At 33.9% G+C, this 24,745-nt stretch overlaps 1 protein-coding gene across 1 annotated transcript; it reads right to left on the bottom strand.

The window, feature by feature from the left end:
• Positions 1-552: 552 nt before the first annotated feature.
• Positions 553-21,001, bottom strand: LOC134243901 (podocalyxin-like). The gene is made up of 6 exons (XM_062726144.1): positions 20,672-21,001; positions 6,830-8,084; positions 5,745-5,818; positions 5,152-5,286; positions 2,540-2,738; positions 553-2,172 (listed from the first exon to the last, which is right to left on the bottom strand). The coding sequence occupies exons 1-6, from the start codon at positions 20,714-20,716 to the stop codon at positions 1,850-1,852; spliced, it is 2,031 nt and encodes a 676-aa protein (XP_062582128.1). The 5' UTR covers positions 20,717-21,001; the 3' UTR covers positions 553-1,849.
• Positions 21,002-24,745: the final 3,744 nt, after the last annotated feature.

The raw sequence follows: 24,745 nt of genomic DNA on the forward strand, positions 1-24,745 counted from the left end.
CATGGTTTGTAAGCAAGACCTTTGTTTCTTTTAGGTGTTCCTGGCACATCAAAACATTTCAATAAAAAGGGTCGGGTCGAGCTATCAAAGTTTTATAGTTGATGTAATTATTTGTAATTTGGATGTCTTTTCATCTTGTCTTATCGCAGATGGTTTCTCTCACCTTTACCAGAACACCAAGATTGTTAAATTAAGCAGATAAGATAGAGATTAGGGTTCATTTTAAAAATCTGATCTTCTTCTCTAAATATTTCAAATATTGTTTTTAAAATGGACTCGGATAATACGCCTCACAATGGTGTAATGAAGTACATGTATATTTTAAATATAGAATACCTAATAATAAAAGATTCATATCTTGGTGTAAATATCTTTATCATCCACGTTTTTCAAACAATGTAATACAACCAAATCTCTCTGTGGGTTACTGCGCAGTAATCCGATGCGATCAATGGCGTTAGAATTTATCATCCTTGTCGCAGACTTTCCTGCAGATCCTTCCGCAGCGGTTCTGTTGAAAGAACTACTTTATCAAGACAGAAAACAACTCCAAGCCATCTGAATTCTTTAATCTTGAAATAAATATTTTATAAAAACAGACACACAATCAATTTTATTACAATTCTTAAGCAATTTTTTCTTCCTGATGCAGATGTTGCAAATTAGGTTACAACAAATATGGAGAACGCAATGCAACGAAATCTTTCCCCACTTCCCTAAAATCTGATTATGGTGAAAAGTCTGTAATGAATTTATGAAATAATAAATATACATGTATTATGACACTTCTCATTAAAATTGGCAAGACTAGTACAAACTTGTTAGAATACATCAGAGACAGTGAATAAAATGTTAAATCTAACAAATAAATAAAGTACAGAATTTCACATCAAATGCGTGAACAAAAAATATTAATTGGATTCATTTACTCAAATGTACGTGTAGTTTTACTTGATAGTTACATAATGCATGTACATATGTGAACGTTAAAAATGGTACAAGAAATGAAACAACAGTTTCAGATTAATGGCAGTACATCGTATGTATATATGAAGCAGAGGGACTCCGAGTAAAAAGTACTTCTTCCTTAATGGCTGAAAATCATGTACACCAAATCACAAACATTTAGCACAACGATGTCTATATAAAAGTCAAGGGAAAAAAGACGCAAAAAGCTGGACAACAGAAGTTTGAAATAAAATTTACCATAAATAAATAATGACTGTACGAACAAGACCACAATGCTGATAAACACAAAATTTTTACATCCAATCGTCGACGTCAAGTTTACAATGTAAAATTGATTATTCAATAAATGTTAACTAAGAATAGTGTTTTTACAAAATCTGAGAAACAAAACAAAAACAAGAGTGAAGCACTAATTCAGTAAAGTCTAACAAATAATAACACTGTTTGATCAATACTTCTTAACAATCATTGCACTTCATTAAACAAAAAAGCGTATAAATAATTGTAACTCAACAAACCCAGACCTACTGAATTCAAATTCTTATTGTCATGCCTACCTCTATCATTTTCCAAGTGCTGATGATTAGATAGAATACAATCTTAACATTATACTATCAGGGAGTAAAAATGTTATGAAGATTAAAGCTGAACCTCATATTTTTGAGTGCACAATCAAATGTATGAAATATTTGTAACTGGTGAAAGATCTGCAATTGTTCTCTGACAATCTAAGGCACGGCGTTTAAACCCAGCATCGGCAGACACGTTTCTTCAGGTCTTTGGTATAATTTTTCAATTTTTAAGCAATCACCGAATACAACCTGACTATCTTTTGACAGCAGACATGTGATTGAACGATAATTCAGCAAATCTCGCGTTCTCAACTGCTTGCCTCTTTCTGGCTTTCGTCAACTTCCGTTTTTTCAAGCAGTGGCGACATCTCTGGGTCATCGTTTTCTCTTCCACTGGCAGCCTCCTCAGACACATCCGGGTTCTCCTGGGTGTCTCTTGAGCTCAGAATGGGACTAGATTCTGAAACATAATCGTTGGGTGCAACGTCACCGTTCTGTTTTACGGAACCGTTTGGGATAGATGCGAAGCTGGAGTACTTCTCGTCGGAGTCATCCAAAAGCTTGTCACCTTCCTTCGGTTCCACCTCCTCTTCGGGGTCGTCAATAAACTTGATTTTGTTCAGCTGATCATCTGGAAAAAAATTCAATTGTTCATCAGTGAGATTTGCGAGAAAAGAAATTGCAAAATAGTCTGGAGTGCAAGAATTATTTCTTGCTCTGTTTATTGTTTGCCCTTTTGGCATTGTCACAAGTGAGTGAATTTAAAGCGGAGAGAATTCAGTCGCAGAAAGCTACATTATCTTTTAACACACGCAATTGTAACTGGACAACTTATAAAACATGGGGGATCCTAAATTGTTTACAAGTAGAAAAAGGCGAAAATAACAACTACAGAAATAATGCATTGACACAGTGTAATAAATAAAGTCCCCCTTCCAATGTAATAGCTCCTGACCCGTGGATCACAAAGTTTATTATTCTTTAAGTACTTTTCTTACCTATCTTGGGTGATCCCGGTTCGCCATTCTTGCGTTTGTCAGGGACGGCATACACGTCTTCTGTCGAGTGCGAAGTTCCGTTGGGTTTTCCATTCTTCACAGGTATCACCGTTTCTTTGCCGATTTCGTCATAAATTCCGCCATCTTTGTAATCCAAAGCTGTTGGATCATTTTCCTTAACTGGGCCTCTCTCTAAATCCTGTACGTATATATAAGAGAAAATATCCATAGTGACATATGATATATATCTTTCAGTTACTTTTCTATAATCATATGGACTAACAAATCAAAGGAAAATCCGTTGTGTTGCTTTATTTTCGACAACTTTTGAATATACTTTATATTTCAAATGTATTCGCAACGCTTACGAAGCGCTTGTCTGACCTGAATGGTTATGTATAAATTAGTCCGAAATATTGGACGTTTTCCAGACATTTTTCACGATTTTGATTTTTTACATGCCAGGAAAACCAGGCACGTAAAAATCATACTCGTGAAAAAAAGCCTGGAAAACGTCAGATATTACGGACTATGTATACATGTAATAATTTAAGCATTCGGGCATTATAGAATTTGATCACGTGACCGACTTCATGTCATACCCCAATGAAACTCTAAAAATCAAAGTACTCAGAAGTACAGAGAGCCGGGCTCATTTACTGAGTAGAATGGATTTCTTACATGAATCACGTTTATATTCTTATGAAAAAATTATTTTAAAACTATCAATATAAATGATAAGACACTGACAGTGAGTTTTTCAATCCTAATACCACGGTCCGATTTTGTCAGAATCAGAATTAATCTGGTACCGCAGCTGAATGTAAATAAACAGGCCAGTCTGGTTCCCTCTCCTGCTTTACCTCGTACGTGTAGAGAACTACGGTAACACTGATTATCAAAAATCCTTACGCTAGTGAACTATGTTCTTTGACTTATGAAGTTTTCAAAGTCATTACTACTAATGTTTATTTTATATAGATAAAACTTCGTTTTATTTTTGTTGCTTTATTTAGCGTTTGTTTTATCTCAAAAGCGGAACTATATTTTTGCACGTAACTTTAAAATGGCGACTAAGGGAACATCCTGCCTTGAACAGGATCACATAAGCCGGCAATTGCTCTTTGAGCAATAAGCCCGGCTAATGATATTTTATTTCTTAACTATATCTTCCAAATTCGGGATATTTCAAACCTATCATCACAGATCTTCAGTTTTTACTCATAATAATATTACGTAGGAGTTTGTCCTTGTCGCCTGTGTGTGTGTTTTTTTTTACAGTTGGGATGTCTTTCCATTCTAACGTACGAGACATTCAGTTGAAATGTCTTAATAGAGTTTTGATAGGTTTGGAACAGGATAAGCACCTACTCAGATGACATGACCCTTTTAAACAGTAGATCCTGATAAATCTTGGATGACAGATTCGAACAAGATAAAAACATGGTTATAATTTATAGGTAAAATATTTCGAACTGTTGCCATTCATCATGAAAACGTTAATTTCCCCTGACTCATTCATGTGTCAGTTACACGGTGATTATTTCAGATCCGACTTTTTCTATTTGCAGGTCTTGTTATAAAAATGCAAAAGTATATTATACCTCGTTTGGGACAAACTGCATTGAAAAAGTCTGATTTTCGCTATTATTTGATTAGTGCTACTGCTATTTTTGATGCATTAATTCGCTGTACTGTGGGTGGGCGACTGAAAGCTTGTCATCAATAAGTGGACCCAAGGAAAAGATCAAACGCCTATTTATGTCACACGCTCAACACAGCTATATTAGAGTAAAACATAGCATTATTAAAATAATAAAAAAGATTTTCTCGCAAATATCAACTTGTCAAAAGAAGTAACAAAACATTATTAAAAATAATTTGACCTTCGTCTTTAGAAAAGTATGATTTCCCGGCTATGTGTCAAAATAACCTATACAAAAACGCGCGTTATGTCCCACTTTTCAGCATGGAGGTCCTCGATCGAGACACTCTTTCCATACCATTGGTAATCAATTACAATTAACCCTGTCATAAATTGACTAACCACACATTTATCTGTTTATAATGAATATATTTCTTCACGGTAAACAATAACAATCATAAATAGGTCAGAAGCATCCATCTTGACATGAAAAAGTACATGGCTTATTATTTTCTCGTTAATATGAGAAAATACAGTAGATTCCTTATTTTTCGAGAGTACTGTACTTATTATCGCGAAATGTTTCTTTAACGTCAAGTTTCGAGAACAATAATTCGCGAGTAGACGGTTGTTCAAGAGATTTTACATTGATTTCGGCACCATAGCAATAAAAGCGAGTAATTTTATTTCGCGAGTGGTACCGTTGCTTTTGGCGAAATTACGCGACATTTAATTCCTAGCGTATATTTAGGAATCTAAAGTAAGCAAAATTTGCTAAAAAAAAAAACTTCTTCGAAGCGATTGCATGTATATTAATGCCAAGCCATCTTGATAAATTTATTACTGAGTACATTCACATAACTTTATCTGTATTACATATATCGATATCGATTTACTGTCATTAATAAAAAAAATAAGATCATAATTTATTAATTTCAGGTCCTAGAGGACGTATAATTACACTTACGTTTCTGACATTAAACTTTCCAGACCTCTTCTTTCTGCAGTATCTGCTGACGAGAAATCCGATGAGAAAGAAGATGACCGCGGCCCCGATGACGATAGCGACGACTATGCCCACCTTTATACCGTCTTCTTCATCCTGTCAGATTTTAATATGAAATTGTTACTCAATAATGGTAACAAAATTGAAAAATTGAAAAAAACAACCAAACAAACGAACAAAACAAACAAACAAACAAACAAAACAAACACAAACAAACATACAATAACTTTGCTACCCAAGATTTTCATTAATATAGTAACCGCAATTATTTCATACAATAAAAAAGTTTTCAGTTTAAAAATTTCCAAGTTTTCCTTAATCTCAGGCAATATATATAAAATACGATGTTGAGGTAAATAGCCTGTATAGTATTAAATGAATTACTCGTGGGTGATATTTTTAAAAATATATTTTAAAAAAGGCATATTATTGTTAATCATGTCATTTTCTGAAAGAATTTCAATATTCGAATTGATTTTATCAAGCAAGTATAATGTAGTATGAGTACAGTAGTGTATTACTACGAGGGCGTTATATGGGCGTGTCGATCTTACCATTTTCTTAGAGCCAAGAGCACCAGGCTGCAATGGAGATTGGTCTTCGATTATATTTTCTGGTAGCTTAAAATCTGGAAATAATAGAAGACATTATCGATAAGAACAGAACATTTTCATGTTTCTCTATCTTGATTTCCATGTTTTCTATCTTGATAATTACAAATTAACTACTCAACTGCAATGAATTAATGCATAAAACATGCAGCAGATATCAAAGTGACATAAAACAGACAACAGTTTTGTAATTTAGAATTCTGTAAATAGATTCCAAGTACAAAAATCATACCTCGAAAGTCCCAGCCTAAGTTTAATACTTCCTTTAGTCGAAACCTCAAATAACACAAAAATTCGAAAACACCCTTCTTTATCTCTTTCTTGAGTTACAGTATCATATTCAAGATATATAAAATATTGGGGGTGGTTTCAAAAATTGACGTCTTTCGGAGATCTCTTATATTTTGACGAATTAATTTTACACTTCAAATATAATAAACATAATACTACATGGATTGAAAGAAGATACAATTATTTAAGATGTTTTGCTGTTGAAATTTGTTAATGACGTATTGATGGCGCAGCTTGATGCCTTTTCCATTTCTGAGATTCTGCTGAAGAGTTTTGTGAATATAATTTGGTTGTTTGATCAGTATTGAAAATAAACATGACCTGCCAAACCCTAGTAAATATCACTCAGGAAATACAGATTCATTTTGGAAGACTCTTCGATAACATTCCAAAACTAAGTTTCTTATCTTTTTTAATGCACTGGCCGCACTAGGGAGTCGTTTTAGCGTTAAGAACCACGTGATTTGAGATAGTTTTGGAAAAGCGGGAAATTTAGACAGTACTTAACTATGTTTTATATAGCTATAACAGACCCATTAATACGTGGGGAAGGCGGAGGCTTTTTGCTGAAGTTTTATGTTTGGAAGATGCCTGTCCCACCCCTTAACATTTTGTTGCTGTGCGGGGAAAAATACAAGCGTTGAAAAAAAAACTTAAAGTACCAAAATGTGTTTTAAAAAAAAGTTCTTCGGTAATTAATGATACACCTGTCGTCAAAATAAGAAATATATACCAACCTGGTATATCATATTTGTCCTTTTCATCCTCATCTACCAGTCCTGTTTCGATGACAATTCCCTTGTCTTTGTCCAAATCTATCGTCCTGGGCGTTGTTTTTGGTTTTGGACTCGCGGTTGTCTTTTTCGTTCTAAGATCTATAATCTTTTCTGTTGTTCCTCTTAAATCGATAATGATTCTGCCGTCACCGTCGGTGGGGACGTCCGTAGCCTTTGTAGTTGTAATCGTGGTAGATGTTGTTGGCACTGGTGTTGTTTGGACAACTTTTGTTGTTTTTGTTGTCACGGCTTGAGTTGTTGTTGTTGTTGTTGTTGTTGTTGTCTGTGTTGTCTTAGCTTCTGTGGTAGGCTCGGCTGTAGTTTGTTCAGATTCGGGTTTGTGTGTAGGCGTTGGCTCGGGTTCTGGTATTTCTGGCTTTGTTGCAAGTATTGTTGTTGAACTTGGTTCAGGTGTGGATGATGTAGATATTGTTGTTGAACTTGGTTCAGTTGTTGATATTGTAGTTGCTTCTGGTGTAACTGTTGTAGTTGGTTCAGATGTAGATGAAATGGATGAACTTGGTTCAGTATAAGTAATATCAACAACAGATGTTATATTCAAACTTGGTTCAGAAGTTGATGTTATGTTTGTTGTTTCTAGGTTTGTCGTAGGTAATGTTTCAACTGTGGAGGTGGCATTTAATGTCACCGTAGTTGTCTCATTTGATACTAATTTTGGCTGTGGGGATGTGAATGTGGGTGAGGATTCAAGCTCCTCGGAGGCGACACTGATATTAAATCCCCCACTCCCTTCCTCTAATGCGTCTTTTTCTAATTGAGATGTGTTGGTCACCGCCTCCTTATCAACGATGACGTCATCAATAACTGTTGGCTTTAGTGACCCGTGGTCTACAATCAGTTCCCCATCTCCCGAAATCTCCAGAGCATCTTCAGAAGTTAAAGGAGTGGTCAATGGTTGGTCATTTTGGATCACTTTGCTCTTTTGAACACATTTTGTCCTATAACTATTTAATTCACTATATCCTTTAAGGTCGCATGACCCACAAACAGTATCATGTCTATGAGTACATGACTTAATGACGAAATAACCTTCCTTGCATGTAGAACATGAATAACATAGTTCACGAGTGTTTAATTCCGGGGTATATGTATCCACCGGACACTGTGCACATATGGTATCATGTAATTCATTACAATTTCTTTTAGCATAATGTCCTGCCTTGCACTGTCGACAATCTTTCCGGCGGCCATGTGTCTACAAAACATGCAACATACTAATTAGGAAATTTTAATTAATGCGTATGTGTGGAATACTAGCATACATTCATAGGTCATATGCTTATGTATGACTAAATATTAGTATTACATTCAAAAGAATTCACTCAAACTAATATCTTACTTTGTATGAATTACTAGTATTTAAAAAACTAATTAATATGTATGTTTTATTTTCCAACCTTGAAATACTAGTATTTTTGAAATGCATATTAAATGGCTTACGAGGTATCAAAGAAAGGGGTGTGATCGGGCGTTTTGTTGTAAACCTTTTAAAGTTTCACTAGATTGTAGGGGATAGCTCTTTTTATATATGCATATATTTGATGTATCGCCATGGAGGATTTAGAGTAAAATAGTGAATGAATCCAGCCTTACATTGGCCTATATTTTTGATAGATCAGGTGATAAGATTTGTGATGATCATTAATCTACCTGTGTTTGTCTACCTGTTCGTTTACCTGTAGCTGAAGAAACAGAGATAAACATCATACCTACATGCACCATGCACCTTAAGACGTCAATGCTCAAAAGCAAATAATTACTCTACCAAATGCTCTATAAAGGGTGTTTGATTAAAGGGGGCAACAATCGTTAGGTCTATAATTCACAAACCGGACTCGGCCAGGAAAAAGTGGTAATGTCTAACAACTTCTTAACAATTTCTTAACTTTTTTTTTTAAATTGCGTCAGAGAATTAAAGATAAGGGATAGGTCTACAGGCTTTTACCGACATGAACAAAAGAAAAGATAAGAAACGCATGTCATTCTTATTGGCTGAATGCACCGAATTAAGTATTTTATTTCATGATTATCGAGACGTAATGAAATGTGCAAGTGTGTACAGCGCTTCTATTTTGCTTGATATATATTAAGCTAGAGATTAAATGGAGTGTCTGTAAATAAAGATATAATATTTCTACTACTAAGTTCTTATTTGATCTGGAAAACATTTTTCCCCTTGAAATTATGGGAATATCTTTGATCAATAACTGCTTGTTTTTGAATCAATAATCAAATATTTGTCCACAACAAATTGTTCTTTGTTCCCATCCAGCAAATGAGGACAACTAGTTTTTATTCATTATTTTAATGGACCGTTTTTATTGTCCACGCTTGAGAAACCTGCAAAATCTTGTAGAAATTCAAACAACGTTCTGATCAGCTGTTCCATAGCAATCAATATTGATAAATACTTCCTTCGTTTATGTTTACTTAAACAGCGTCTTAATAAAAGGTTAAACCGGGTCAGGTTCTATAGATGTTGTTAAGTTTACTTAACCTGACCAGCTGTGAATGTCTATAAAACAGTTCAAGATAGTGCATGAAAATTGAAAGCGAAGCAAAATCGAAGCAGAATCCTTGTCTGTTTTTGATCCATCATACCATACTCTAACCCTACCATCAGCTACTCCAGGCTCGGTAAACAATGACTGTTCTCCGGCTCAGCAGAGTAGTGGGTGTGTTCGAATCGTTTTTTAGAATTCTGTTTATAGCGTTTATTTCTGCCATGTCATAAACAGTTTAGATGTTTTGTTTAACGCTGCTGCTAAGAATTTTCTGACGAGTAAATATTTTATCTCTAGAATTTCTTTGGTAGTATATATGAAACTATCGTGTGATTTTCTTATGTTCGTTAATGGGTCAATTTTGTTCTAGAATTAAAACATCTGGTTCTTATAATAAAATATTAAGTATAAACATATTTTGTTTAATATGATAAATATAACCAAACAATGGACATGAATAAACAAGCTAACTGTCCATTATAATTGTTCTCTACATAAAATTTTAACAAAAGTTGCCGAAGTGTATATATATTGTACTCTTTAAGAAATAGACAAATTCTTTATAGAAAAAAATACAGAGCCAATATTAAATGTTATTGAAAACAATATGCAGTATGCACACAATAATTTTAGTTATTGCATGTAAGCCCATAAGAAAAAAAATCTGACTAGGAACGTTGGAAGAGGCCTAGACTTTAGGGAGCAATGGTGCTGAGATTTTAGTGTACTAAAGCACATAAAATGATGTCTCCGCAAAAACGAACTAATACGACTTCCCTTTCAAGGGGAAATACTTTAAGAGCCATAAACAATAAGAAATAAGAAATAAGAATTCAATTTCATATTCTTACTTCGAGGGGAAAAGTGGGGAGGCATTTGACTTTTAAAAAGCAACTTTAGGTCTAACAGTACATCATATTCAATGGATTAAAATAGTGAGGGAAACCCCCCCCCCCCATCCTACCCCTCCCCAACCTTTCCTTGGTTCCTATGGTCATGGCAGCATGCCTTTGAAAGGAAAAAGTCAAGTGGCATATCGTTAAAAAATGATGTCATTATAAAAGTCCAGTCTCATAACATGATGTTCTGTTTGGTTTTTGTGCAGCAGTATAATGTTTATCTTTGCACTTCTTTCTGAATGTTTATGTTAACCAAAAAAAAAAGATAGAGTCATATCCGGTTTTATAGTTTATTGATATTGGAGAGATAGTTGCTTAATTATAAAAATTACATGTTGACGGAATTAATTAAGCAAATGTTCAATCATTCACAGAATTGACTTATCGCTTCATAAATCACGTGACACCCAAAGAGCATCTGTAATGTTGTAATATAAAATAATTGATCACTTCAATATGTTCCCAATAAAAAGGCTAATCTTAACCTGTAATGGAGTTCAGTTTTTACATAAAAAAATAACATCTGCTTCGTTGCAGGAGCTGAATTTGATGAAGCACCATCAACACGTTCACGCTAGGTGACGCTCGTTTTTGTAATGGAGAGGTTTTTTGTGGTTTGAGTAACAGTCAGCAGCTCACGCTGTCAGTTACGGGGGCTTGGAACCAGACAAAAGATGTAAAAATATCAATTCTTATCGAACGCCTTTAATCTTGTTCTGTCCTTCTACCGATAATGTTTTAAATAATTTTCAGGTAAATGATACATTTTTGCAGATTCGCTAAATAGAAATATGGTGACACAATTTTCAATTTCTAGAAGATAACAAGTTTTAAATAAAAGTGTCAACTCGATCTTTGCAACCCACGGTTCATGCTTAATCGACAAACATGCACTTAGATCAGACTAATGAAATTCACTCCGACAAGTGGGTTACATTTATTATTTTCTCGTTTCTTTGGCCTAGACAAGGTGTTTGTAAAACAGAATGTCAACAGAGCCCACTTCTTGTTATACAATTGATTTGTCAACCGTTACTAGGGAAACGTAAGAATTAACATTCAGTCGCTATCTGCACTGCAAAGCTTTGTCCGGAAATAACCTCTTGTAAGGATCATCTCTATTTGAAAACCAACAGAAAGTTTAGAAAAAAGAATTGTGCCACTTAATGTTATAAAGTATAAGTGATGCCATAAGAAATACAGTTTTGAATAATTTATCATAAGCCACTAAACACCTCTTTCTTCAAAATGAAGAAAGTTAAATTTACAGTAATGCTAATTGCCAATGAATGTGTAAACCGACATTCAAACCACCGTTTTCCATTAATTTAACCCTACTAAATTATGCATGTTTTACGAGACATTTTTCTCTCTCGTAACATCTCCATTTATGAAATATTCATATGACACGTGCCTCCGACAACAAAGAACGAACGCTAATTCCAGAGTAAAACTCAGAAATCATCAGTAAAAAACAGAAGAAGTCAAGAAATCAACATTGAAGCCATTATCCTGACAGGAAACTCCCGCTGGTTTTCTGCATCCATCCCTTCATGCATTCTAGAGAAAACGCCTAAGTTATACCCATAAAACATAAATTTTCAAACTACTGCTGATTTTTGAAGGGTGTATGTGAACTGTACTTTACCAGTGAAGTACATGTATATATTAAGACCATGTTGGTCACCAAGATATATCAGAAAGATATACACGCATCACTTGACGCGATACAGATGACATATATGTACACCACTATGTTTGATTGAAACTCTGCTTTATTTTATCAAAAATTGTACTGACATCTAAACAGACCAATGGCCCTCGGTCAATATGTATTAGGTGTTGAAATTACGGATATAGTATTAGTCTGTGAATTAGACTTTAAATGTAATTAGCTTAGAGCGCTACCACGTGACTAGGGTGAAGGGACCATCAAAAGATTGCATTCTTGGAAACTACTTAACCATACTGTTACCGAAATACAAAGGTGCTACATCCAAGTGAAGAAAACCAAACATCTGTCACGGTTAAAGTAAACCCGTCATAATTTTCATCCAATTTATATATTGTATACTCTCAATTCCCCTAAACCATGTGGTAATCTGTTATTTGATGAATTAAACGTTCACTTGAATTGCTTAATTTAATCAAAAGGCATTATCTGTCCAAGTTCAGGCGAGGCTTCTGTTGGCTGCACAAAACACCATGTAATTTGCTTCATTATACTCAACTCTGTACGAGTTAATTTGTGTCTCCCCGATTTCCGACTGTCTACCTTCCACGGGAGAGCTTTTGTTGCTGTGTGTGAAAAAATTTCACATATGTATACAATTCAATGCAATTGTAAACTTTTTTGACTATCTTGATTACAACAATGTAAAAATGGACATAGAACCGTGATTTATAAAAAAAATCACGTTCAATTTAAGTTTTTACAACTCTGAATCTTGTTTTAAAAAATTCCAAAGAAACAATTCAGACTTTGTTTGCAATTTTCCATAAGTTTATTTTCCAGGACTTCAATTTGCAGATCAATAAGCGATTAACAATGGAAAATCTTGCAAAATTAGCCAACTTCCAACAAAGTTAACAAAAATTGGCATACTCTTTTCAGTGTAAAGATTTTTTGCAAAGTGGCCGTGATTGAACAAATCACTTAATTGGTTGCTCTTTTTATAAATAAAAGGAAATCTCCGTTTTTCTTCCTGAAAGAAAGAAGTTCTTCCATCATAGTGTGAGAAAGTTATGGCAAAAAATCATAAAGAAGACTGTACAATACACAGTATTTATATAGAGCGGATATAATAATTTAGATTCTGGGAGAGATTTTTTAACCTGCATGTGGTACTCACTCATGATTGTGTTTGGTATGAATACTTCTTTGGGGGTTCGCGGCAAGACCATGATAAAATCGAAGAAAAAAATTACCAGTCCAATCAATATACAACTTGCAAAGTTATTTAAACTATTAACTCAAGTTTCATGTGTCAATAATTAACATAACTAAAAACACATTTTCTTGGAAAATATTATTCGTAGAATAACTTATGTTACTGTTAATTGACCGGTATTTAGCAATTGCACCATAGATATTGGACTAAGACAGAAATTCATTTCCGCATACATATGTTTTATTAATGCCATTGTCAGATGTTCACTGTATAACCTGGTGACAGTGCAGAATGCCGAGAGTGGAAGGGAGAGGTCTGATCAGAAAATGTCATGGCAGTTCCTGTTTCTGAGTACCGTACATTTAGCAATGAAAAGAACGACCTCTTTAAGTTAACAAATTTAAATAATTTAAAAAACTTGATTTATTTACTTAAATTAAATTTTGAAAATCTTTACCCTTTCTTCTACAGAGAAATGAGTAATACCACAAACTTATTCCAGGAAACATTATTTCGTCTTTATTTGTGGTCAATACGCCCTCACACATTTCTATTGACCAAACACACTTCAGCCGTCTTTTCAATTTCTCCAAATTCATTTTCTCTTTTATTGACCATTAAAGTTGCTTTTCATTCGGTTCTTTGTTCGTTTTTACATAAAGGGTCACTTTCGTTTTCTCTCTTTTGAAGGAAGTAGGAGACAATGTGACCTCTATTTTGTGGTTTCATTAACTGTAATTAATTACACGTGTTGGTGTTTTAATTGATATCATTTAGTGCTTGTCACATCAAATTAAGAACATGATGCCTTGACGAACAGTCGCTTAACGTCTTGTACGTTCTAAAAATTAAGGGGAAAACTATGGCCATTTTGCAGTAATGGGTTGATATTTTAATTGATTTGACTAATGACACCTATGTGTGGGTGATCAAATCACTCGGACCATCAGTACCCGAGGTTTGATGGCCACAATGTGGTCAAACTTGAAAATATACACCGTGCTAGATGTACCACCCCACCAATATCATTTTACGTATGTAATGATGGTCATCTGATTCAAGTTTGACCAAAGCAATGAATATTTAATTTGTCGATATTCGTCACATCGCTTTAGGGAAAAAAATTGTTTAAATTCGAAAGGGAACACAAAACAAAGATTTGTGTACAGGAAAAATTATAGTACGTATCTGTGATACTATAATGTAATTCAAACTAATTCTGTAAATGTTTCTTTCGATTTGTTGCAACAAAGTGCTAGTTAATTAACTCCATACTTGGTAACTAAGATTATATTTTGTTTCCATTAACCATTTCCATTAATCATTTGTCAGTGCTGTTTGTATCGATTTTTCTACAAAAAAGGTTCAATCTATTCGACAAATTTTAACAATAAACAACAAATCAATTATCGCTGTATTTCTAAAAGAAAATGCTTAAAGTTGACGGAACAAAAGAACTGGTTCATAATTCTATTTATTCAGGTCAATGACCTAAATATGCAAAAAAAGTGTCACTAGGTCCAGAAATTTTAATAAGTAATTAGTAGCTCTAATATTATAAAAATATTTACTTAATTTAATCTACTCTAAAAGAGATCCCTTAATATCTAAACACTAACTAACGTTTATTACGCATGACGTTATAATCCGACTTTAAGACGATAAACAGAACAATAATTGTAAAGGTGTGTACTATTAATTTCAGGTGTGCCAAATTCTTTCATCTGGATGAGTAGCTCCTATTTCATGTAAACGATTGAACGTCGATAGTGTTTAAGGGATACCCTGGCGGAACGACCCAGCGTCTAACCCTTATTGACGGGTGTTAAATATACACCAGACTATTGCATATATCTGTATAAACAAATTTTTTTATATTGATATTTGCCAAACAGACCCTTATTTAAAGACAAAAAAAAATCTTCGGATTAAAAAAAAAGGTAGATTGGTTCTGCAAAGAGCTACGTGTAGTATGCATTGGACAAGATCTTTTTCTTTTATATAAAACACAAAATGCTCATAGGCGTAGTCACAGGGGGGGCAGCGGGGGCAGTAGCCCCCCCACTTTCAGATCTGGGGGGGCAAGAGTATGTCTGTGCCCCCCCACTTTTTAAAGAAGAACAAAATCACAGCTATTTTTCCCCAACATTACCTTTACTATAGGAAATATTCATTGAATGGATCCCCCCCCCCCCACTTTTTGACCCTTGTATAATTGGATTTGAAAGTAACTTGCCTTTGAAAAAGTTGGCCTCTACCCCCCCCCCCCCCCCCCCCCCCCCCCACTAAATTGTTTTTCGTTTTTGGGTTAATTTTCCTTTTTTTTTTTTTTTTTTTTTTTTTTTTTTTGCTTGTCAAAGAATTTCTGGTGTCCGTAAATTAAACGGTTTTTTTTTTTTTTTTTTTTTTTGCTTGTCAAAGAATTTCTGGAGTTGAGCCCCCCCACTTCTAATCAAAGAATTTCTGGAGTTGAGCCCCCTCCCCCCCCCCCCCACTTTTAAGTTTGTTTTTTTTTTTTTTTGCTTGTCAAAGAATTTCTGGAGTTAAGCCCCCCCACTTTTAAGTTTGTGACTACGCCTCTGATGCTGATTCTGTTCAATAAAAAGTGAGATGCTATAAATTTTTTTAACAAATTGTGCAATTCAAATAAAAAAAATACCCTCCCACGTCCTTTTTCAAGCAAACAAAAAAATCTCATGTTTTAGCATTTCGAAAGAACCACTTATACCGTTTTCCCCCTGTACCATCCCCAAAGATCACTAAATAGGATTATACGAAATGCTAATATCACAAATCATCATAGGTGGTCAGCATGTACGACTTTTCCTGGCGTATTAACCTTACAACAAGGAACTATTTCTGGTAGCAATGCAGATGAGGACTCTAGCTGGCTATAAGAATAAGAGGATTTAGGCAATCCTACGCATTGAAATAAAACATGTTTGGGCAGCAATTGGAGGGAAAAGATGGTACATGTAGTTTTGTCATGTGGAGGAGTCTTAAAAGTTCACTCGACATTTTGACGGTTTGATCACGTTGGTAGATAATCCTCATTCAACCTAACTGTCCCGGAGAGGACAATGGGGATTTCTGTTGAATACAGTAGAATGTGGGTCACAAAACGAAAACTCAACTGGGATTTTGTATGAATTCATGGACAATATTCTTTTTAGGTTATGAATCATTCAAGAAAACTAGGCCGGTATAAAAGAGCCTTTTCAAGTACGCTAATTATACAAAAATTTATGGGGCTCTTGATCATAGGTATAGGTGCAATGTACCAAAGTATGCACTGATTACTGTTTGCTCTGCAAGGTAGATTCATTGTTTTCTCTGTTGATTATCAATAAACAAATATATGTTATCCCAACAGTCAAAGTGAGTGCATGACAATGCTAAAGACTTCGTTTTTCATTGAACTGACAATATACAAAGAACACTTGAGTTATGTTTAGGCAAGCGAATTTCCACTTAGCATATATTCCGTACTAAATATATGTTAATTCAGCCGTGAACCCCCAAAAGGGAACAAAGTGAGTCCTGACAGCAGGCGACCTTGACATTTGACCTGATTTTCAGATCAGCGCCCCAGACTTTGATCGGCCACATCTTCATTATCGTTACGACATGAGTCTGTCAAGACTGTCAGCTTTAACAGTTCATATATCAATCTGTCACCAAAGAACGTAACGTACAGGACATGACGTGTCTTAGACTGGCTAAAATACTCCAAATTAGCCTCTAACCTAAGGTCATAACCTGATTGTGATTCAGAACATCAGACCACTTCCTTAAATTGCTCCTCTCTTTCTTTCTCGAATATTCTTCCGAAAACCACACTACATATTTATTCCAGATTGACATTATTAGTAAAAATTATGTTCCTTGTATCATATTTTTTCTGTTTGTTGTATGTTCCTCGATCTCAAGATTTTTTAACTCATATGGAGACGCCACTACTTGTCGGTGGAGGGCTGCAAATTTATAACTATACTCGGCACTCGGGGCAACTGCATGAGCAATGAGGTATCTTTTTCGTGCCAGCACCTACTGCAACACGGGCCTCGGTTCATACAGTCTCATCCGAAGCATCGGTCTTCGCGTCCCGCAGTGGGTATCGAACCTCCGACGTATGGATCAACTCCTTGCACTGCATCTTCGCTAGCCAAGTGTCCCTCATCCCCCCCTTGAGATGAGGGAAACGAATCGGACACTTGGCTAGCGAAGATCCTTGCACTGCAACTTGAAAGCAAACTCTCTAATCACTGCGACACGCGGGGGACCAATTGACTTTTGAGTTTGCTTACTTTTTGTTATCTCTACATTTCATTATGTCTATTCGTTACTTTTTTAATATTACAATGCAATACTTAAGCACTTTGACAGACCATTTGATATAATAGTACACGAGACTGCAAATGTACTCAGAGTAATCCACAGTGACCCTATAGTCCAGACGTTGACCCCCCTCATTTCTACACTATACCCCATTACTATCACCCTTGCTGTGATCTGAAGTGCGTGAAATGTCAACATGGCAAATTCGTGCATGTTCAGCACCCCGGGTTTATCAGCAGATAATGCTAAGTCATCATACATAACGACGGGTTACCTCAAATGTACGTAATAACAAGGACATTTACATTTTTCAGGACCTGTAAATATATTTAAGCGTTTTTAGCATCATGATACCAAAAAATTGAAATAGTCTTGAGAATAGGTAAGAGGCGTAGTCTTATGTGCTCTAAATTAGGGCATGCATAAATAATTACATTGTAATTCAGTTGGCGCAATGAGACAGTAACTTTCCTATTTTAGGACATCATAAACTATAATTTGACAAAAAGACATTTATTTGTCTCATTTGTTCCTCTTAAGTTATAAATATAGCGCTTTGCAACACCAAAGGTTTCGAAGTATTTGGTGTAAATTTAGGGACGATTTTCTTCAATAAGGTTGCATAGTTCAAAGCTTCCGCTTATATCTGGTGCACAACAGTAACGGAATCTGCACAAAAAATAGTCCCTTGGTAGGAAAGCGTAGACATGACTTATCAAGACGCAGAAAAGTTTGTCCCATCTGTTTTACTGGGCTGTCTACAGGTAAAATGAAAATTGCATAACTGCCAGGTTACAACTGGAGGTGTTGGTAATTTACCGCAAGGAAACGAGACGAAAAACGGCAAAGGTATATATTTATCAAAGGCAGTGAGTCACCACAATGTGCAGACCAACCCAAGGAAAAAAGTTCAATAAAAAGACATTAAATCGGTACAGTTTGTGTTGACTTATATGTAAAAATCTCAGCTGAAGCATTATGATATTTGACCACTAATATCGTAAATCGTGAATATATCTTATTTTGGTCTTTTTTAGATCTCGCCTTTTGGCAATTTTGCAGTGCTCATTCCAATGCCTAAAAATCCAAATCGCCTATATCAGTACCTTATTCTGACTGATTGAATGACTTAGCTGAAGGGCAAACAACGAAAAAGAAAATGAAGGTTTGATGTTATTTCGATGATTAACTTTATGCTACAGATCTTGACCTGTGAATCCCATTTTTCAAAAAACTGCAAATGCATTTACATATTTTTAATTAAAAAATAATAGCCTAATTCATATAAAAAGGTGTTTTAAAGAACTTAATCAAAGTAATAAAAAATACTAAAGCATGGATTCAGGTGCACTATGTATGGAATTAACAAATTCAAGGCAATCCACGGGACATACAGTTAAACCGGACATTGCATCATGAAATCGAAGGGAACACGTGCCTTTTTAAAAAACAAGTTCTAAAGCTAATTGTGTGATATAGTTCCTAGTTTTTATGATAAAATGAGTGAAAGTCTGCAGCTTTTTTATCATCAGAAAGCTCAAAGCAATTTAGCTCTCAATGTCCTCAATGGCAGGCTTATTGAAGGTCATGCGAGTACATAACGTTTAGCATATGGAAGCGGAACATTTATAAGATCATACGATGGCACGGTGCATATGCAGGTATCGTGAGCTTCCATCAGTTCATGCACTGAAATCTAATATAATTATGTGAGATAACCTTAAAACATATTTTTTTAATTAACTTTTAAGATTCATCAAGATTTATTTAATTAATATTGGAACTACTTTTAAATGAAAAACTAGTTATTGACAAGGTTTGAAACGGTCGATATTCTAAACAGACCCGAAACTGCATAAGTGAGATAACATAAATAAAATTGATCATTAAAATCTTAGAAATTATTGAAAACCAGATTTGAAAATACTTGCAAAAATCGCATATCTTGTGTTAATAAATAGAGTTCGGAATATGTCACTATCAAATTTACTGTTGTTGCAGAAGAAAATATAGTCATAAAATCAAATTAATACGGAACTGTCCAAGACTCGTATCCGTAGAAATGTCGCTCTTTTCTCCATAAATCCCGTCATAGCAAGATGTATTCTTCAATTATCAGGATAACAAATGAAGCAGATAACCCAAATAAAAGTATAGATATTATTCGAACAAGGACATATATCGGGTCGATTAAATAACAAGAAGGTCGCTATTAATTATAAATGAGTTCTCAGTAAGCAGACGTTATTATTTGTTAGGTAACAAAGATAAAACCTTTGGATTAGGGGAAAAATGGAAAAAATGGTGGCATCCTTTGACAGCACTAGTTTGACCCATTCCTGTTACAATTGTCGCGAAATTAGCGTAGTACAAAGACATATCAGAGAATTTGTGACAGGTAAACATTAACAGTATTTATAACAGAGACAAAAGTGTTATAGCTCTACGTTCGTTATCATAAATTAAGAATAAATTATCTCCTTACATGACCGACACGTTAGAAAATATATAGCGTTGATCACCTTAGAGCCACCACAATCTACTATTATGCTCAAATCACCTCGAAGAACCCGGAAATGTTTTTCAAAGTCAGCATCGAGATACATCAAATGTCACCGATATAAAAACGCAATATCATTTTTTCTTTAAGAGAAATTTCTTGACATGGGTCAAAGATGAATCGACTCTAGTGGCACCATTATGTCAAGATCTTAAACCATTAGCAAGTAAAAGCAGATCTAAATGATCAAAGTCAAGTATTGGTTAATTAACTTTCCGAAGTAACGCGGAAGTTTTCCTTTATATCCATATTTATAAGTTTTAAAAGTATTTTTCCTTCTCTTTCAAAATTACCATTACATGAATTAAGTTTTCCAAAACTGTCTAAAAGTCAGAAACGTGTTCTTCTACAAGTTCCATAGCTGTCTAAATTCCACACATTTTAGGTAACAGTTAAAGTGATATAATATTAAATGAAAACTTTACAATATTGCTATACAATACGACAGCATGATACTAATACTAAATCAAATCACAAGCAATTAAAATAAATAATCAAAGAAAAAAAAATAAATAAATCATTAAAAGATACAGTTTCCTGCCTTTTAAGGGTAGATATAGATTCATTTGAAGTAAAAATTATTTCCTTACCTGTGTGACAGAAATGATCAATAACGTAATAACCCAAAGCTTCATTATTATTATATAGTTGTCTTGAATCAAATTCCAGTCAATAAATAAATTCAAGATTTAAAAAATAAAGTTGTCAAACTAAACAATCAATGAGGTGGAACATTATCCCAAGTCCTAAAATTAAATTTCCCGAATGGATCACCCGTTCACACGCGTACGATAGGCCGAACTGATCGCTCCATTTGATTTGACGGGGCTAAAATAGTAGCAACTGTCACTCATTCACAATTCCCTTGTGTGTAAGCTATGTCACAGGAACTTTAAAGTAATCCAAATTCACTACAACAAATAAAGTTTTTATTTTAATGCTGTAATTTAAATATCATGTCCTTGTTATGTTTCACCGTAAGTGTAAAGCTACTGTACAATATAGAAGTATACACCGTGTGATTACATGAAGTGTCATATCTGCATTATAGTTCATATCTCCTCGAGTCGGAGGTACTGGGTCAAAATAAGGACACATTGTGTTTTCTCAACTCTTTAAGCTGATAAAACAGATCTTGTTATAAATATTTCCGATAATTATAGAATAATGACGAATGGAATTTCCCTAATCCGTTTTCAATTTATAAACCGTTTGAATTGCAGAACTATTTCATTTACATGCTTGCGATAATTAAATTTTTTAAAAGTTTAAAATGATTCAAATATTTAATTTTATACATCTTCAGGAAAGAGGGGAATTCCAATTATTTTGTGATTAAGAGCATTTGAAACAAGAATCTGACCAACGATAATCAAGTTATCGATATCTAAATACCATGTATACAAAAAAGTGTCAAGTGTTTTTTCTTACACCAAAAAGTAAAATTGAAAAGGAACAGAATGGAAGTACTATCTGTAATTAATGGAAGAGCGGAATAAAAGGTTCGATATCACCATATAAAGACTGTTAAAAGCCATTTTGCAATTGGTTGAAAATATCATCTGAGATGTAACCTTGCACCTGATAGGTTAGTGACCTTGCTAATGATTGGAACCTTAGTTGATCCCCAATAAAGCGGAGCTTACTCCGTCTGAAACAAGGGTTGTGGTACAATTTTTTTGGTGCATGAAACAGCGCTTGAGTTTCATAAAAAATGAAGGAAAAAATAAAATACCTTCTGTTTTAACTCGTGAGTGGCAGAGCAATTGTAAAAGTAGCCTGCTGACAATCCATGGATCTGAGTTCCCACGAACCATGGAGGTTACTGCAGAACGCCAGACCCATCTTGTCAATTAAGGCTCATCAAGGGCTAACTTTCTCCCGTACTTTTTTGAATGTTATGTAATGTAATCTAGTAATGCCTGCAGTAGAAACAAATTATGTAGTTCCTCATCTTCACATGCATTGCTGCGCATTTTGTTCTTGTGAAATATTTGAAACAAACTTTACCACTTAATTTAGAAAATTACAGCCCTTGCTATTTCAATTGCAAAAAAAATTCCGATTATTCGAAAAATTGATCACACAATGTGTAAAGAAGAGGAAAATGGAGTTTTTGTTACACAGAACTTCCTGGCCATTGTGTTCAAATCTGATAAAATTCAGAACGTTTTAAACCTCACAGGAAGGATTGATTGACGCTATGGCGGGTAACTGAGGCCTTAACGAAGTTTTATCTGTACTAGGAACATTAACTCTTGTCTTAATGCCATACATGTACCAGCAACCTGGTAGTGTTCGCGGAAGCATTTGAACCAAAGGAGTCAAAAGTTCAAATCAAATCAAGAATATCTCGATCATTAAGTCTGTGGAATATGCGTATTTGACATTTTTGTACAGCTTTTTTTTCTTCAGATTAATAACCTTTGTTTATTTTTTTGTGCGAAAAGACTATCTAGCCGTGTCTGGGTTTCGTCTAGAATTCAACAGTAAGCTGCAGAGGTTAATTTGTTTGAAAAAAAAAATCAATCGCATTTATTTAAAAGTTTTTTTTTTAATTGAAGCACAAAAAATGATTTCAAAGTATATACATGTATTTTAAATGTTAAGAAATATACGAAAACACTATGGTTACAAAAATAGTTCATTCATTGATGAATAACTACAAGTCCTTGTCGCCGTTTTGGTACATATAATATACTGGGAAAGGTGGTTTACAGAGATTTACACCACCAGTTCTCTTGATTTAAGAAGAATACCGCTGAGTAAAACTTTTTGCTTTTGTGGGTTCAATTCAAACACTTAATACTAAGTATGTGATATTTTTTCATTTTAATTTAGTGCATGACAGTAGTCAACTGCATGGTCAAGAAAAAAGAATTAAGAGTTTCATTTTGCTTGAAATACTGGTGGTATTCATGACGTCAATACAAGTCCATGAGATATCAATGCAGAAACTAGTTGGTAAATTATTACTATATTTATACCAACCCTTTCTTAAAATTAAAAAAACCCGGATATTTTGCTTTTTCTCCCCTCTATTCGATACAATTTCTTGTCATATGTCCTACATTTTTATGAAATAGTCAAAAATTATTTCACATTGAATCTGAGAATTTCATTTCAGCCCAAATCCTTCAAAGAATTAAAAATAAAAAAAATTAAGAGACTCACTAGACAGAAAGAACAAAATTTCCAAACAATCATATGATGTGCAATAAGTTTAAGTAATTTTCCAGATGCCCAGGTGCAGAGATAAAGATTTTTGAAAAAAAAACTTTTGCATATTCAAAATATGATAGATATGAATATAAACTTAGGATGAAAACCCCTAACCTATGGATGATGAATGTCACATTTTTGGAGGAGAAACCCCTGCTAAACATTACAATGGACTTAGTTTGTTTGGTAAATATAAGGGAAGGATTTTTCAAGAATTTATGTATTTTTAGTTTTTTTTTTACTCTAGGCCAGCATTTTTTTATTTTTAGGTTTACAAACCCGCCGCTCAGGTTTTTGAATTTTCAGAAAAAAAATAAAATTGAGAAAAACAGATTTTTGCTTTATGTCAAATTTGATCGGTACAAAAATTCAATTTTGAAGTATATATAATTTTGCTGGTTTTTGAACATGGCGGGTAAAAGAGATTTGTGAAATATACACTTTTTGGTTTAATATATATATTTATCATAAGTTTGCCATTCAAAACGTTTCACCCGTTCCAGAGAACAATAAAATGTTAACGACTTTGTTGCAAAGTGACATGTTGGTGAGATAATTATTTCCACAAAATACGTCTTTAATTGTAGATTATTTTTAATGTAAAGTGCCCATGGTATTTTTTGTGGAGCGATTATTTAGGTTTTTTCATAACTTTTTAACATCATTGTACACATGATGAATAGGTGTAATAAATATAATTTGTCCATTTAAAAAATAAACAATAACCTAAAGAAATAAAATATTTCAACTATTATAAAACTAGAATATACAAATATTTCAACTATTATAAAAAAGAAATAAAATATATAACATGTAGATTATCAGAAAAATTAATTTATATTAATTGAAAAAAATTCCACCCTACTCCTCAAGCTCCTTGGGAATACTCCCTGTCTGTTTTATGAAAGGAATTATAACTTTTTTTTAATTCTTTTTAACATTTTAAATGCTAACACACATTAAAAACAAAAATGAAGATATATTGAAAGAGATTTTAAAAATTGATTTTTTTTTTAAAATCTGTATTTTGTCCAATATCAATATCACTACCCCCAACTGGTAGATGATGAAATAAACAATTAAAGGTTGTATTTTCCCCCTTTGTAACCCATGTGTACGGCCGTCTAGACATCACTATCAAAATATAATTTTATTTTTTTTTTAATTCCCCATTACTTTTTCATTCCCCCTAAACCTAAAAATAAAAAAATGCTGTAATAATGTGAAATGTTAGAAAAATTTAATGTATTGGAAGAATTGCTATAATAATAACACATGATCAGTGTGTTTTTTAAAGAGAAGATGACTTCTTAAGTATATATAATTTTATGGTTTTTGAAGAGAAGACCATGAAATGGCCCACCCCATATATATTTTCATATCCTAATTGCTTATTTCATATAATTACGGTGTCTATAAAACGACATAAAATATCTTTTTAT

The sequence above is a fragment of the Saccostrea cucullata genome, unplaced genomic scaffold, assembly GCF_032062105.1.
Source record: "Saccostrea cucullata isolate Sc308-1 unplaced genomic scaffold, CSIRO_AGI_Scuc_v1 ctg784, whole genome shotgun sequence".
NCBI lineage: Eukaryota > Metazoa > Mollusca > Bivalvia > Ostreida > Ostreidae > Saccostrea > Saccostrea cuccullata.

Coding starts and splice junctions, on each gene's coding strand:
- LOC134243901 (XM_062726144.1), bottom strand. CDS start 20,716: ATGAAGCTTTGGGTTATTACGTTATTGATCATTTCTGTCACACAG. Junction 8,085..20,671: donor TGATCATTTCTGTCACACAG/GTAAGGAAATAA, acceptor CATGTTTTGTAG/ACACATGGCCGCCGGAAAGA. Junction 5,819..6,829: donor GGACAAATATGATATACCAG/GTTGGTATATAT, acceptor TATTATTTCCAG/ATTTTAAGCTACCAGAAAAT.